This window comes from Micromys minutus (genome assembly GCF_963924665.1).
Source record: "Micromys minutus genome assembly, chromosome: 12".
Taxonomy (NCBI): Eukaryota; Metazoa; Chordata; class Mammalia; order Rodentia; family Muridae; genus Micromys; species Micromys minutus.
This window is the reverse complement of record NC_137981.1, coordinates 60109894-60124985: the sequence shown is the minus strand read 5'-3', so window position 1 is coordinate 60124985 and position 15092 is coordinate 60109894. Positions and strand designations below refer to the sequence as shown.

At 43.2% G+C, this 15092-nt stretch overlaps 1 protein-coding gene across 3 annotated transcripts in view; it reads left to right on the top strand.

The window, feature by feature from the left end:
• The first annotated feature begins 374 nt into the window (after positions 1-374).
• The window catches only part of RCBTB1 (RCC1 and BTB domain containing protein 1), a 29973-nt gene continuing 15255 nt past the window's right edge, over positions 375-15092 (top strand). Inside the window, exons 1-6 of one of the 3 annotated variants that reach the window (XM_080925955.1) lie at positions 375-562; positions 8271-8341; positions 8458-8627; positions 8944-9094; positions 10448-10614; positions 14274-14432. In XM_080925955.1, coding sequence (XP_080782081.1) covers positions 8502-8627; positions 8944-9094; positions 10448-10614; positions 14274-14432 — 603 coding nt within the window. In that variant the 5' untranslated portion in view covers positions 375-562; positions 8271-8341; positions 8458-8501. Of the gene's footprint in view, positions 649-4381; positions 4420-8270; positions 8342-8457; positions 8628-8943; positions 9095-10447; positions 10615-14273; positions 14433-15092 lie in introns of those variants that run through there. The other 2 variants (XM_080925954.1, XM_080925956.1) reach the window with 2 other exon arrangements.

Here is a 15092-nt window from a genome sequence, read left to right as displayed (position 1 = left end):
TTCCTTCCGGGCCTCAGTTTACCCGCTTGGCACAAGGAGAGCTCTGGGGCAGATGGGCAGCTTTCAGGATCCCTGCTCTGCCCGCTTGACCTAGGTGTCCAGGCCTTCGTCAGACCGGACAGGGAGACTCCTGTGCAGATAGACAGCGGCCCACGCTCCGCCGCCATCGCGGGACTCCTTCGCCTTCCGGCGGTTCTCTCGGGACGACCCACGCGAGCCTGAGCTGGGTCTGCAGCCGGGCCTACAACACAACCCGAGCGCGTGCCCCTCCGCCCCAGCTCCGGGGTCACGTGGCGCGAGCCGCCCACGTGACCGGTGTCCCCGGCGCTTGCGCTCGCACCCGGGCTGCGGGGGGAGGAGCCGGCTACGGTGGCGGCGCTGTGGCGTCTGGACCTGGCCGAGCGGCCTGAAAGGTAGAGCGCTGCAGGGCGGGCGAGCAGGCGAACCGGCCGGGCCCTTGCTGGGCGGCCGCGGAAGGGCCGTGCGCACCAGGCGCGTTCGCGACTCTCGGGCCACGCGCACTCCGCACTCCGGGATCGCGTCTTGCGGGAACTTCACCCAGGTGAGCGGCGGCTGGGGAATCGGCGCTGCCCGCGGCCTGCCGCTGAGGAAACGCCGCCCGCCCTCCTGGGGGACACCGGCACGCAGGTTAGCGGTGGGAAGCGTGGAAGCCGAGGGTTGCAGTTTTACAAAACAATAAAGCTTGCTTTTAAAAAGGCGTGCGTAGTCTCCCTTGCCTTAGCCCCGTTACTGCGAGCCTTAAAAGCTCGGGGTGGGCAAAAATCGGAGTTTCTGGGACTGGCGTGCGCTGTAGCGGGGATAGCATCAAAAGCAAGAAATGCGGGCAGGCAGGAGATGATGCTTGGACCTTGATGGAAGTTTAGAGTGTCTTTTACATGCTGACTTCAATTTAAATCACAACAGTATTTAGGTTCTCTTCATACGTGGCCTGGGTTTTACTCCATTGTGTGAACACCAGTGACTTTGCTAGTACTTCTGGGCGGGTTTTTTTCTTTTCGTTCCCCCTCTTTGTGCCTATAGAAGAGGAAGTGATGTGCTTGTTAATCTTCGAAGTGTTTCTTCTCTGATTTTTAAGTCTTCAGAAAATACACACACACACACACACACACCCAACAATAACAAAAAAACAAAGCTATGAAGCTTGTAGCTTAAACTTTGTTTTCTAAGGTTTAACATTGAGTGCCTGTGTGTTCCAGGAGCTGAGACGTCTGAGATCTTTATCCGAGAGTCGTGCAATTGAATGGCTCTTTCTGTATCTGGTACTTAAAAAGAAGGGTAAGGAACAAAGGTTGGGCCTTTCATGAATCTAGAGGCCAGACAAGACTTTGAGATACATTTCTTCCCTACTAGGATCTATAGTTCAAATTTTTAAGACATTTCATTATCATGTATATACCCAGGAATGAGATGAAAAACTGCTGGACGAAATTTAACTAGAATAGATTTCCTAAGATGGCAGTCAATAATTGTCTACTCTGTTTGGCTCATAATATGGACTCAAACTTTAAAGTTTTCAAGCATATCTAGGCCATAATATACGGTTTATAAGAAGTCTATAGAGCGAGTTCCAGGACAGTCAGGACTTTACAGAGAAACCCTGTCTTGGTAACAAAACATTTACAAGCAAAGAATGAAGAAAGCTTTAAAAAATATAAATAAATATAAAAGAAAATGCACATAATCTGTAATTTTACTACCTAGATAAAACATTCTGTATTTTAGGGTTTGAGTTCTATTCACTTTGGAAAACTGGGGAGTTCCAGGGTCTACATAGTAAGATCTCAGATTATAAGAGAAAGCCACTAGCAAGAGTTTGGGCATTGAAGTTACCAAAGTCACATTGATTCTGGAACCCAGATATTGAATAGCAGTTCAAATAACGAGACGAGTTCTGTATTTGGGGGTAGTAGGTGCACATTATCACACTCACGGTATGATAGTTGTTCAGGCCACTCAGGAAGCTCTCTTCCGAAACCTGAAGATGTTAGGGAAGTCTGTAGTTTGCAAAAATGAACATTTCAAGGATCCAACTGTTAGCTGGAGTAACTTTCAGAATTATGAGAAAAAAATTGTAGGGGCAGAGAGTCCCAAGATTGAAGCCTGCGCACAAAAAAATCTTTCATAAGCACATGTGGGAGAAGGAATCTTAAGCAAACTCGTTTCTAATGTGTTTTTCAGTTCAGAAATGGACAAATAAAAGGTTAGCTTTCCTAGTACTCTGAGCAGCTTCCTGTTCCACTGGAGACCACAGCTTTAAAAACAACAGAAAGACCTGTTTCCTGAGGAGAGAATTCTGAGATGGAGACATACCTTTAGACTGTAGAATCTAGATGATGGTATTAGACTTCTGGGCTCTGTCTTACTTTTTTGTTTTGTTTTGTTTGTTTTTAGCATTAGGTCTCACTATGTAGCCTTGGCTGGCCTAGAAGTGGCTTTGTCTAGCCTTGAACCCATATAGATTTTCCTGCCTCTGTTTGCTGACTGCCGGAAATCCTTGTCATAGTCTACATTACAGGATACGTTCTCTCCCACTAATCCTATAGCCACTTGGGTGATTTGTTTCCCAACCAGAGCACATGATTTCTTCACTTAACTATGAACTGTCAGAATCTCTGTCCTAAAATTGCCAGAAACTTCTAGCCAGTGAAATAAAAGCAGCCCCTTGGGTGACATGGCTGAAGAAATGTTCCCAGGGGCCATTACTGTAGGTTGTATTTCAAGTCAAATAATTTCTGGTTCTTGAGGAAGAACAGCTACAGGACCTTCCATTCTTGTCTTAAACGATGAATTTGACACACCATGGTTGGGAAATTCTAGGACAGTAGTCATGCTGTCTGTCAATGAAGCTGGGAGGCTGATATTCACAGGTGGCCTCAGCCGTGTGTAATGAAGAGAGAATACAGTGTTCCCACACTTAAGTCCTGTCCTAGTTCAGGGCTCACTGTCCCCTTTTCCAGTTCCGTAAGCTGTAGTAGCAGTTGGGACAGCGCTGACTTAGTGTCTCAGCAAATGTTTGAAAGTGTGTTGTACCCGTAGCCCTTGCAACTCCGAATGAGAGAAGGAACTGTGAGGTAGATCTGAGGCTGATCTGTCCTAGAGACTTGTCTGGACCTGTGAGCTGTACTGCCAAGCTAAGGTGGGCTAGTATCTCAGTCTTCAGAAGCCCACCAGTGTAGGTATGGGAGGAGGTGGTACAGGTAGCATTTTGGCTCTGTGGGAAGCCAAAGGCTTTCTTGATCTTCTGTTTTAACATAGCTGGATGATAGTTGCAAAGCTTACTCTAACAAAAAGTTTGCCCCAAACCCTAGAACCCCTTTATTTGAAAGTTTTCCTAGAATACAGATATAGTGAACTAAAAAGTAGAGCAGAAGACCACAAATGGGCTCTTAGAGCTGAACAGTGTAGCACATTCCCATCATCCCGGTATGGTGATGTGTGATTGCATGTTCTCTCCCATCATTTGCTTAGTCCAGAATGGATTTTGCATTTAAGGTTTCCACTTGGGGGCGAATCCCTATCAGGCCCTTTGACCTTCAGAGGGCAGAGGCCATGGTTGTATTGTTCTTTACAGTGACTCTAGCATCAGTGGTTTCTATGGTAACTGCAGAGGAAATAGTTACACTATTAATTTGGTTCACTTATTATTATTTGGCTGTGTGTGTGTATGTGTGTGGCTTAGACTTTACCAATACCTCATACCTTATGCACTACAAAAAGAGCTGAGCTGTAAAGCAGCTCCGCTTCTCAAGCCAACGACTAAAATCATATCCCATCCAGTTTATACAAGACATTGCTGTAGGGATCTTCAAGGTTAAACACAATTTGCAGTGTAGGAGTCCTGTGTATCTGACACTGCGGTGTCCCGTAGCTTATGTGCAGCTATAAAGCAGATGTTGGGCACATTCAGCCTCCGGAGTCCTGGCTCTTTCCACCCCAGACCACAGCAGACTGGCTAGAATTTTGGTGCTCCTCTCAGAGTGGGGTACACCTAGACCTTAAATCATTAATAACTCAAGAGCTAAGAAGATAGCCTTGTGGCAATTTTTGGTATTTAAAAATCATTATGTTTAATCTTTACACACCAAGAAAACTTTGACTGTTTCCATGTTACATTTTGTTTTACATATACTTTATGATCATTGTAAATAGTAAGATTCCAATGCATACTATCAAACCTTTAAAAAAATCAGTACTGACAAAAATATTCATATAGTTTTATGCTAAAATGCTTTTAATAATCTACATGTATCTCTGATTTTTTTAAAAAAATAAAGTTGTAAGTAAAAAAAAAAAAGAATTTTGCTTGGAAGAGTTGCTTTCTTTCTTTTTTTCCCTTTCAGGTCAGCAGAAGAGCAGGTCAGAGAGTGACATCATTTCCTTTGTTCCAAATACATCCTGGTTAGTCTGGGAGAGGAGCCCTGAGGTCTATTGATGAGATAGACGTATAGGTCAGCTGTAAATTCCTATATTTTATATTATTGAGACTGTTTTATCAAAAGCAAACTTTCTTATACTCTTCATCTCGATTTCCTGGTTTTTTAAACTCTGTAAGCCATTCAAGAATGGTTTTTGCCAGGACAACAAAATAAAAATTTCTCCATCTCACCTGCTCTTGGTTCCTAGGGGAAAGTAAGATAAACAGGCTTGTAAGAAGATTCACTGTTCCTTCAGTTATCAGCTCTAAATTTGGAAGTTATGCATGTGTATTCTCTGAATTTACCTTTGAGAGTATAAAATAATCTTTCCGCTGTATGCCACAGGCTCTCTGAGAGATAGCACCGTTGCTAGAAAAAGCCTTGCCGGAGAGTGGGTTATTGATCTGCAATGCTAATGGGCAAAGAGGATGTAAGGTCTGGTCTTAGTGGCTAAGGTCAGAGTGGGTGAAAGGTGTTCTAACTTCTACCTCTGCTGGACATTTCTCTGTTCTTCCCTTTGCTCATTATCTCCAAAAACAAACACATAATTAAAAAACAATAATGTGGGCTGAATGTGTTCATTCTGTTGGTAAGAAAGTATTTCTTAGAGCAGAATGTGATCATGTTGGTCAGTGATCTTATTTCTAGGAGGTAGAAGCAGGTGGGTCCCCAGGCTTGCTCCAGTCAGTCTAGCCAGCCAGGGAACTCCAAGTTTAGTGAGAGACAATCTCAGAGAGTAAGACAGAGGAAGATACCGAGCTTGACCTCTGGCTCCCACCTGCACACGCATGGATGTGTGCATCCGTGTGTGTGTGTGTGTGTGTGTGTGTGTGTGTGTGTGTGTGTGTGTGTGTTTACTTAGCCACCTACCTCAATAAGTAAATTAACATATTTATAATTATATGATTACATACACAATAACCCATGCTGATAGTAAAACTGTTGATACTTATGTTTCTTGTTTGGACCAGCCTAACTAATATTACTCTTTATATGATAAACAGTGACACTGTTAGCCGGGCCTTCTTCCTGACTGACCAGTGTTAGCACTGGCTTTCATGTACTCAAGAGTCCCCTCCGCCTCCTTCTTTACATGTTGAACATGAGTTATACAGTTTTAGACCTGGAACAGATTTTTGAGAAATGAGGCTCAGAAAAGATCAAAGCATAGCACACTGACTGGCTGAAAGTCTAAAGCACTGGACTCACTCAGGACACAGTCCCTGCTGCTATACCAAGGTGGTACTCTTCCTTGTGTGATATGTCTGAGCAGGTTCTTACAGTGACTCTTAAATTACAGGCCTTTGTATAAATACCTTGTAAAATAAAGCTTCATTTAATTTATCCATATTCAAACTCAGCTCATAAAATTAACTCTGATTTACAAGGTGAGCTCGGTCTTGAGGGAAGTTGCCAAGCCCTGAGGGCAGAGTTACCTGTCAGAGTAATTGTACCATTGAAAGTTTATGGTTTTAATAGTAGTAACAGTGTTTTGAATCAGTCTCTAACTCTACATAACATACCTGCCTTGTGTGTGTGTGTGTGTGTGTGTGTGTGTGTGTGTGTGTGTGTGTGTGTATCTTCTGTCTGTCTGTCTGTCTGTCTCAGGTATCCATCCCAAGCTGGTCTCAAATTCATTGCAGAGACTTGGACTTTATGATTCTGCCTCCATTTCTATAGAGTAGGTATTCTAGGGACTGAACTTGGGGCTTTGTGCCTGGTGAGAAAACACTACCAACTGAGCTGCAGTCCCCAGCTATGAGTCTTACATTAAAGCTTTTTTAATTAGTTTCATTTATTTTGTGTGGCAGTTCATTGTTGATGTGGGTGTTCTGTGGTGTGGGCAGCATAGACAGTTTCTGGAAGTTGGTTCTGTCTTTCTACCATTTGGGTCTTGTCATTAAGTTCGGGTCCTCAGGCTTGGCAAGAGATGACCAGTCTTGACTAGTCATTGGCCAGTTTTGCTGGCCTTGAATCTTAAGTTTTCAATAAATTCTGTATTATAAAAATTTGAATGGAAAACACTAATTCTGTATTTTGCGTTATAAAAAGAAAAGATGCTTCTGACTTTTCTTGAAACAGCATCCTGCTTAGCAGCATTTACTTCAGGAGGTGCAGACCTGACATTTGGGGACATTTCTTCTTTTTGCTTCCTTCTCCTTCTTCTCCCCTCCCCTCTGTCACTGCCTTTTGAGGTTCTCTCATCCTTCTTATAAACAGACACTACTCTACACTTATGGTGAGTTATAAAGGACAGTTTGGAATCGTTGTCAATGGTAAAATAGTTACTGGACCTGAACCCAGCAATTTCATTCTTAGAAATTTATGTATAACATTGGAAATTTATTCAGTATTTTCATACATTTAAGCAGTACTTCCAGTGTCCGAGAATAAAGCAGCAAATTACTTAATGCCTCTAGTAAGAGACACTGTTACATCAGTGAGCTGGACTGACGGCTGCTGGAGCGCTGCCACTCTCCTAGTGCTGAGCAGGAGCAAGCCCCACTGCAAAGAAGAGATAAAACTCCCGTTTGTGTTCTGTTCTAAAACACACTTGTGCTAGACATGTGCACGAAGATCCCCCCCCCTCTCTATCACACAGACACACACACACACATACACACGCACGCACACACGCACACACACACACACACACACACACACACACACACACGTATTTGCTATTCCTGGAAAGAATTACAAACCACTTTCACTATAGGGAGGACTTAACTCTCCAATGTCCTTTTGTACCATTTGAAACGGTTTTTATTGTTTGGGCTTTTTTTGCCCTACCCATATCCTTATGACTGGTTAAAAACCACTAGAGGTGTCTGGCAGCAGTAACAGATGCCTCTAGTGATGTTTTATGGTGTTCACTCCTCATTGAATGTGACATATGTTTAGGGTAGTAAGATCCTTGGTGCGGTTGGGAGTCTCTGGGTGATAGGAACTGAGGCTTTCGTGTGCTGATTGATAATAGTGTGCGTTAAGTAAGGCAGGTGTTAATGCAGAAAGAATTGCCCTTCCTGGCTGATTTTAAAGAGCAAAGGGAGCGTTAGTGGGAATATCAGCACTTTGGGTCCTCACTAGGAAAGCCTACTTTTGTTGTTTCCAGAACTGGGCGCCAGAATGGAAATTCACCAACTAGCATGATAGGGTTTTGTGTTTGAGCAGACCCCTGGAATTACCACCACTTTTCAGCATTACAGAAATTGGAGCCGCTCCTAGTATTCTTTGCATAAAGCTCATGAACAGTTGTTCAGAGTTTGTGTTCTGAACACAGTTTAAGCTAACTGAGCCTGGCCTAAAGTCCAACACCCAGACTGGAGTAAACAGCCTTCTCTTTGTAAATGTGAGGTGATGTCTGTGTGTCTGTAGACAGTTTCATTCGCTTCCTCTTGCAGCGTCACCTACTCTTAGCTCTTGTCATGAAGCAGTGGCTCTGGGTGGTAGGGGCCTTCTGCAAGGAAGAAGTTTTTCAGTTTGGTTTGGGCACAGTGAATGTGGAGGTGGAAATGATGCTTCTGATTTCTCTTAATTTCCTCCCACCCCCAACCTGCAGAAAAAAATAGGGTTGTAACGTCTGTTTGTTTGAGACAGGATCTCTGTTATGTAGCGCTAGCTGTATTGGAACTCACTGATCTACCTACCTCTTACCTCCAGAATTCTGGTTTAGTTGTGTAATGTTTTTCTGAATCCCTGAGTGAAATATCCGTGGGAGAGGCCAGATCTGTGTATGTAGCCAGCCTTTTGTGTTGGATACTAGCATGTGCATGTCTGCTAGTGTTTGGCAAGAGGAACACCTTTTCCTAGTGTGTTGTGCTCTCATTTCAGGAAAAGACCTGGTTCTGAAGGTAATGGAAGGACTTGACACACTGGGGAAGGAGTGATCCATTTCACTAATGGTAGGTAGATTTTTCTGGAATTATCTTTTGGTGGCTTTTATCAATAATCTTAAAACTTGTTAAATTTAGCTTAGTGGCTGTTAATTTTTTCTTGAATTATTTTTTACTTCTTGCAGCAGAGATATCAGCTTATCTATAGGAGCCACCCAAAGCCACAGTCATGGTGGACGTAGGAAAGTGGCCAATCTTCACTCTGCTCTCGCCCCAGGAAACTGGATCTATCAGGAAAGCATGTGTCTTTGGTACCTCGGCCAGCGAGGCGATCTATGTCACTGACAGTGATGAGGTAAGGCCAGAAACAAGTTTGGTTTGGGAGCCTGTTGTGGGGTTGAACTTGAAACCTGACAGCTTGAAAGCTGAGAACAGGCTTTGGATAAAGAGAATCTGAAAAGCTTGATGGGGTTTCTAGTTGTATTTTTGTGCCTTCTGCTCTATAGTGTAGTGTGACATTGCGAAGTCGCACCGCAAATTCTAATATCTTTACTAGCCTCTTCTTGTCACCTGGGCTATCACAAGACTTGAGTTTATCTTGTTTTCTGAGCAGGGGGCAGGGGGCTGTGACATCAGGTCAGATGATGTAGGCCAAGGTATTTGTTTTCTAGGTCTTCGTGTTTGGACTGAACTACAGTAACTGTCTAGGAACTGGAGATAACCAGAGCACTCTGGTGCCCAAGAAACTAGAAGCTTTGTGTGGAAAAAAGATCAAAAGCCTTAGTTACGGGAGTGGCCCCCATGTCCTCCTCAGCACTGAAGGTAAAGAGGGAAAACTGTGGCCTTCTGTTTGTGGGTAATTGAATGTTAATTCTGAGCCAAAGAAAAAGCAGATCAGATAACTAACTTTGGATTTTGCTTTATCTCTCGGAGAGTATATACAAAGAAGGAACGATTTCAGACTCGTGACGCTAACTCTAGAGTAGCAGCAGTGTGAGTTTCCACGGAGCCTAGCGTTCATCCACGGACTAGCGTCTGGCCAGCGAGCACCCTGGACCCTCCTGTTTCTGCCTTACAGTTCTGTTGTCAGGCCTGCTCCTTACACATGCTAGAGATCTGAACTCAGTGCCTCATGCTTGTGCTTGCAAGCATTTGGCCATCTCCTCAATCCTGCTGTTTTTTACTCTTTTATGTGAGACTATTTTTTTCTTTTCTGAAGAAGAAAAGAAGCCCAGCTATAAATAATACTTATACAGTCTCCAATAATGAAAATGGCAATACTGATCTAACTGAAAGCAGCCCTGTGTTTAAAGGATAAAGGCAAGAAAGATGGAAGACAAAGAGCTAAATTCTATCTGCCACATTGGAGAGAGTTTTTTTTTTTTTTTTTTTTTTTATTCTGGGTATTTTAAGAGTCATGGCTGTTCTGGAGTAGGCACTTTTTAACATATTAGTAATCTGTACGCCCTGCCTTCATTTCTAGAAAAGATTTTTACAGCTTTTCATAGATAATTTCTTTCTTGCTCGCATTTTTTTCTACTTTGTTCTTTTTGGAATTTTTCTTACATAAGAGATTTTGACCTGATTTTCTTAATCTTACATTTTCCTTCCTATATATGTTCTGGAAAATTACTGTGTGTGTGTGTGTGTGTGTGTGTGTGTGTGTGTGTGTGTGTGTGTACCCAGCTGGAGATGACAGGACCCAGTATGTTCTTGCTGTGAGTCTCTCATAAATAATGGCACACCTTGGAAATCTAGGCTGGAATTGGTTTCCTGCCCGCTTCCCCTTTGGCAGATGTTGGTTGATGTCTTTTCTGGTTTACCTTGTTAATTACACTGTCTGTTTCCCAAAGTTTTTGTCTCATGTAACCAAGGCTGGCTTCAGAAGAATTGTATAGCCAACAGTGACCTTGAACCCTATATCCTCATGTCCAATCTAGAGAAGCCTATTTTTATACTTAAACATTGACTTTGGCCACAGTGCTAATCTTGTGTGTGAGTGTCAAGTCCTGTCATGAGAGGTTGTTTCTGCCCTTCCTGTTCTTTCTTTAACCTTCACTCCCTCACTCCCTACCAGTGGTCGTCTTACAGAGGAAGGCACAAATGCTGGCGCAGTGGGAGGTGCAGGGGTACCATCATTGTTGGAGCTAGTACTTCATGTGCTTGTGTTTGTAGATGGAGTTGTCTATGCCTGGGGCCATAATGGATACAGCCAGCTGGGAAACGGGACCACCAACCAAGGCATTGCTCCCGTCCAAGTCTGCACCAACCTCTTGATCAAGCAAGTGGTGGAGGTAGCGTGTGGTTCCCATCACTCGATGGCTTTAGCAGCTGATGGAGAGGTAAGTGTGCTCTTTGATTTCTCTTACGCTGTCAGGTGCATGGTACAGAGGTTATTACCATAAGCATGCTGAGTGCACAGCTCAGTAGCATTAAGTACAGTCCCGCTGTTTGGTCTGTCTATTCACAGGTCTCTTTCTTCCTAAAAAGCAGAAGCTCCAAATCTGCTAAATGTCAGTTCTCCTTGACACTGTAACTGATCGCTCTAGGTACTGCCCATATAGAATCAGATATCTGTCAGTTGGTGACCACTTCTGCTTAGCAAAGTATCCTCAAGGCCCATGCACTTCTGTAGTGTGTGACATTTTCATGCATATCTGTACAGTGTATTGATCCTCTCCACCTTACTCCACCACTCTTCTGGACCCCTCCGGCATGCTCCTCCTACCTTTGTGTCACTTTGGGGGTTTGGGGGGTAACCCACTGAGTTAGTGCTGCTGGGCTGTTGACTGATCTATCTTATCCTGTGCAGGTAACCGTGATTGCAGTGAGTTCTTTAATGCACCGCCATGTCTTATCCAGAAGACAGCATTTCACAGCACCTTTCCAAGTGTGTGTGTCTTACGTTTTGTTCATGTGTATAAAAGGGGGCATTGGGAACTGAACCCATGGCCTCACACATGCTAGGCAAGTGCTCTACTCTAGGCACATTTCTTTGATCTTGAAGAATATATTGGGAATTCCCACTATTCAGCCATTGTAAAAATCTCCTGCTTTACTTGTTACACCTTGTAGAAGCTAAAATAACAACCAATAAAACCCACGTGAACACATTCTTTCTCCAGTCATACCTGTGCCATGTGGTCAGAATCACCATTAGCTGGTATGTAAGTGCCCACCGTCTCAGCAACAAAGACCCGAAAGCAGGGTGGAGATTTCTAGGCTAGCCTGTGCCACAGAGGAAGGGCTTATCTCAACAAATGAAAACAATAAGCAGAATTTTTATTTATTTATCTAATTATTTTATCTATTTATTTATTTGGGGGCTGTGCCGTGATGAACATGTAGAGGTCAAAGGGCAACCTGTGGAAGTCCTCTCCTTTTACTATGTTTTTCTGGAGATGGAACTCAAGAGCCTTTACCCCTGAGCTATCTTGTTTCTCTCAAAAAAAACCCTTTTGATGAGAAAACTTACTATTCAGGTTCACGTTCTTTGCAATTATTACAAACCAGATGTGATATATAAACTCCTAAGGACCCCTTTCTTAGGGTGTATGTGTTTCTCAGTGTCTATGTTGGAAGAAAGCAACTTTCCCAGCATTACATTGAGTAACTTGTTCAGCCTCATATCCCCTGCTTATCTGGAAGGCTATTCACCCTGTTCACTTTCCCTCTGCTCTCATGTGGCTGTTGCTCTTTACCTCATGCCTTTGCTCAGGTCGTATCTCTTGCTGGTCTAGTACCATTGGTCTTTGTTGAGTAACTTTAAGATCTACCTGTCCAGTCTTAACTTCCCTCACCCTCTGTGATTTCTTAAGCATAAATTAGGTCAATCACATTGTTCCTTGTTTAAAGTTCTCCAGTGGTGTTAATTAGTTCTATCACGTGGGAACAAGTTATAGAGAAAAGACCACAAAGCTGATGGGGAGCAAGGTTTTGTAGTTGGGATGTACCAGAGGTAGGCATAGCACACGTCGATGTCCAAACCCACTGTCTCCCTGCCCATTGCTTGTTCAGAGGAACCATGGTCCCCATTTATAATAAAAGGCAATGGTATTTTAAAGGAACTTGGAATATTTCAGAAGTATCAGAAGAATGATTATTGAAGTTAGACAAATTTTGTTTATTTCTGAAGCCTAGATTCTTGCTTTCTTTTGATTATTAGCATGTTTTACTTCGGGTAATAAATGGTACATAGTTAAACTAGATATTTCTGTAAATGTCCCTTGGTGAAGTATAGGTTATTTTTCTTGAACCTGTAAAACCCATCTTTCATCTAGGTTTTCATAGTCATAGCACATTTTCTAGTATGTGAACAGTAGGTTTTACTGTTGTTGTCTGGACAGCATCAGCCATGTGAACTTGGAATGTGTCAAATAGAAAGAAGATGCCAGTATAGAATATAGAAGCCAAAATGGCAATGTGTGATACTGCTTGTCACAGCAAAGGCATGGGGTAGAGTCGGGGTCTTAGAAGTTCTGCTAGTGTTGGAAGAAGTTCTTCTGCCATTTAGCCTCTCTGTTGTCCATTTCCTCCTCCAGGTCCCCTACATCCCTCCTAACTTCACCCCACTCCTTGATAAGCCATCCAGGTACAATATGTACTGCCCATGTGTGCATGCATGTGGGGTCCTTCACTGGAAATTGGCTCAGTGTCATGAAATGGGTGTCATGAAAGTAAGGGCTGGAGGCTGTGATGGGGTGTTGTAAAATACTGTTTCTGAACATGACATGCTCATCCTACTCAGAAACTCACAACAGCTGTGCTTACCCACATAAGACCACGACAACCCAAATTTCCACAACAGGTGGGGAAATATCACTAGGTTCCACTCCTTTCTGAGAACTATTGGTAGTTAATAGCTGCTGTATCATAGAAACCTGTTTTTGTGTCTCCAATAATAACCGAGTGTTCAGATTGCAGTGAATAATAGCAAAAGCAGGTTTGCAAAGTTGACAAATAGCAAGTGAGAACTCAAGTGCTGTAATAACAATCTCAAAATTGATGGTGTTTCCATAGGAACAGACATGTCCTTAGCACTTACAACTATTACTGTGTTATAGTGAGAAATTACAGGATTGATGGTTGTTGTAATGTACTGTGTCAGACACATAGTCGAGCATGTTTGTGTCTTCACATGTCAGGGTATTGAGTACACAGCTTTAGTAGCAATTCTTTAAGTAGCCCAGCCTTCCTTAGTATCCTGGCTGAAGGCCATCACAAATGACTATTCCAGTTTTTTTTTATAATTCCAATATTGATTACTTACATTAACTCTCAGACACACGTTAATGTGCGTCCTCTCTCTCTCTCTCTCTCTCTCTCTCTCTCTCTCTCTCTCTCTTTCTCTCTCTCTCTGTGTGTGTGTGTGTGTGTGTGTGTGTTTGTGTTTGCATATAAAACATAAATATTATATGGGAGTTAAAGGGGCCACAACAAAGCTACAGGAGTTTCAAAGAGACCTGAGAGGTAAAAGCTAGCAGAAGTGCAGAGTCTCTGGGAACAAAATGCTGAAGCCAGGCTGGAGCTCTCTGGGAGAGGTGACAGCTGCTGCTGCTAGAGTCAAAGTGTGAGGTCAAGACTGAGTTTCAGAAGCAAGGTGGAGTCGAGGCAAGGGGTAGGGTTGGGTCTAAGGGAGTGAATGGACACATGGATAGATGTGCAGCCCCAGTTCCTACAGTCCCTGTTTATTGTGTTGTTAAATTTACATAGTAGTGCCCTTATTTACCGTCCTCCTGTTATCATCCCTGAATACTGTCTTGTGGGTGGTGCCAGGCACATGGTGCTGTTTATTTGACCACAAAGTGCAGGGTCATCTTCATATTAGAGTGAAAAGCTGCTTAGAAAATGGAGCCTCTCAGGGCAAGGTACAGTCTGAAAAGACATTTTACATGGTGAGAAGTAACTTAGAGCAGGGCTCATCCCAGGGGGTGAAGGGAAGTGCATAGGAAGCATTTAAGACCATGCCAAAGCCCTGACATGGTTTCCTCTTCTCTTGTAGTTATTTGCCTGGGGCTATAACAACTGTGGTCAGGTGGGATCAGGATCTACAGCCAACCAGCCAACTCCTCGGAAAGTTACCAACTGTTTACATACCAAGAGAGTGGTCAGCATTGCCTGTGGTCAGACCTCATCCATGGCTGTTCTGGACAGTGGCGAGGTGCGTGCTCTTCATCCCCTTCCCTCGCCTCCATCCAAAGGTGCGAACGTGGAGAGAACGTGTCTTGGTTAACGCGGTGTTCAGTCCTCAGAATGACTGCAAATCTGAGGACGTCACTAGACATTATAATGTGTCTTAATTTTAGTTTTCAAAAGATCCCCATAGTCACATGGTAAAGGCAAAGGATGGGTAAATGTTAGATCCTGTAGGCTAATACTCAGGTATTTGGATTTAGTGCTATCTGCTGAGAAAGAACTTCCTTTCTTCCAGTGGAAGAACCATCTGTTTTTTAAGTTAGCTAAGGAATTCTTCATAAAACAGCATCTCAGATGTTTTATTGTAAGAAGCATCATGATGTTGATCATTGCTAGCTACTTTTATAAGACTGTTCTCTTTTACCCTTAACCATGGTTACTTCTTTGGAATTGCGGCGAAGCTTAAATGGACCACTTACCACCTATGCTTTCCTTGGTACATGGAAATTATACAGAGTCAAGCCAAGTTGACTTCTTTTCTTTATTCAATTCTGTTATCATCCCTGAGTACTTCAGAATTCTGTGGGCAGTCATCTAATATCTTATGACACTAGACATTTGTGAGATCAGTACCAGCTCTTAATTGCTGAACATTTCTCTAGACCTGTCACTACATCTTTTAGTA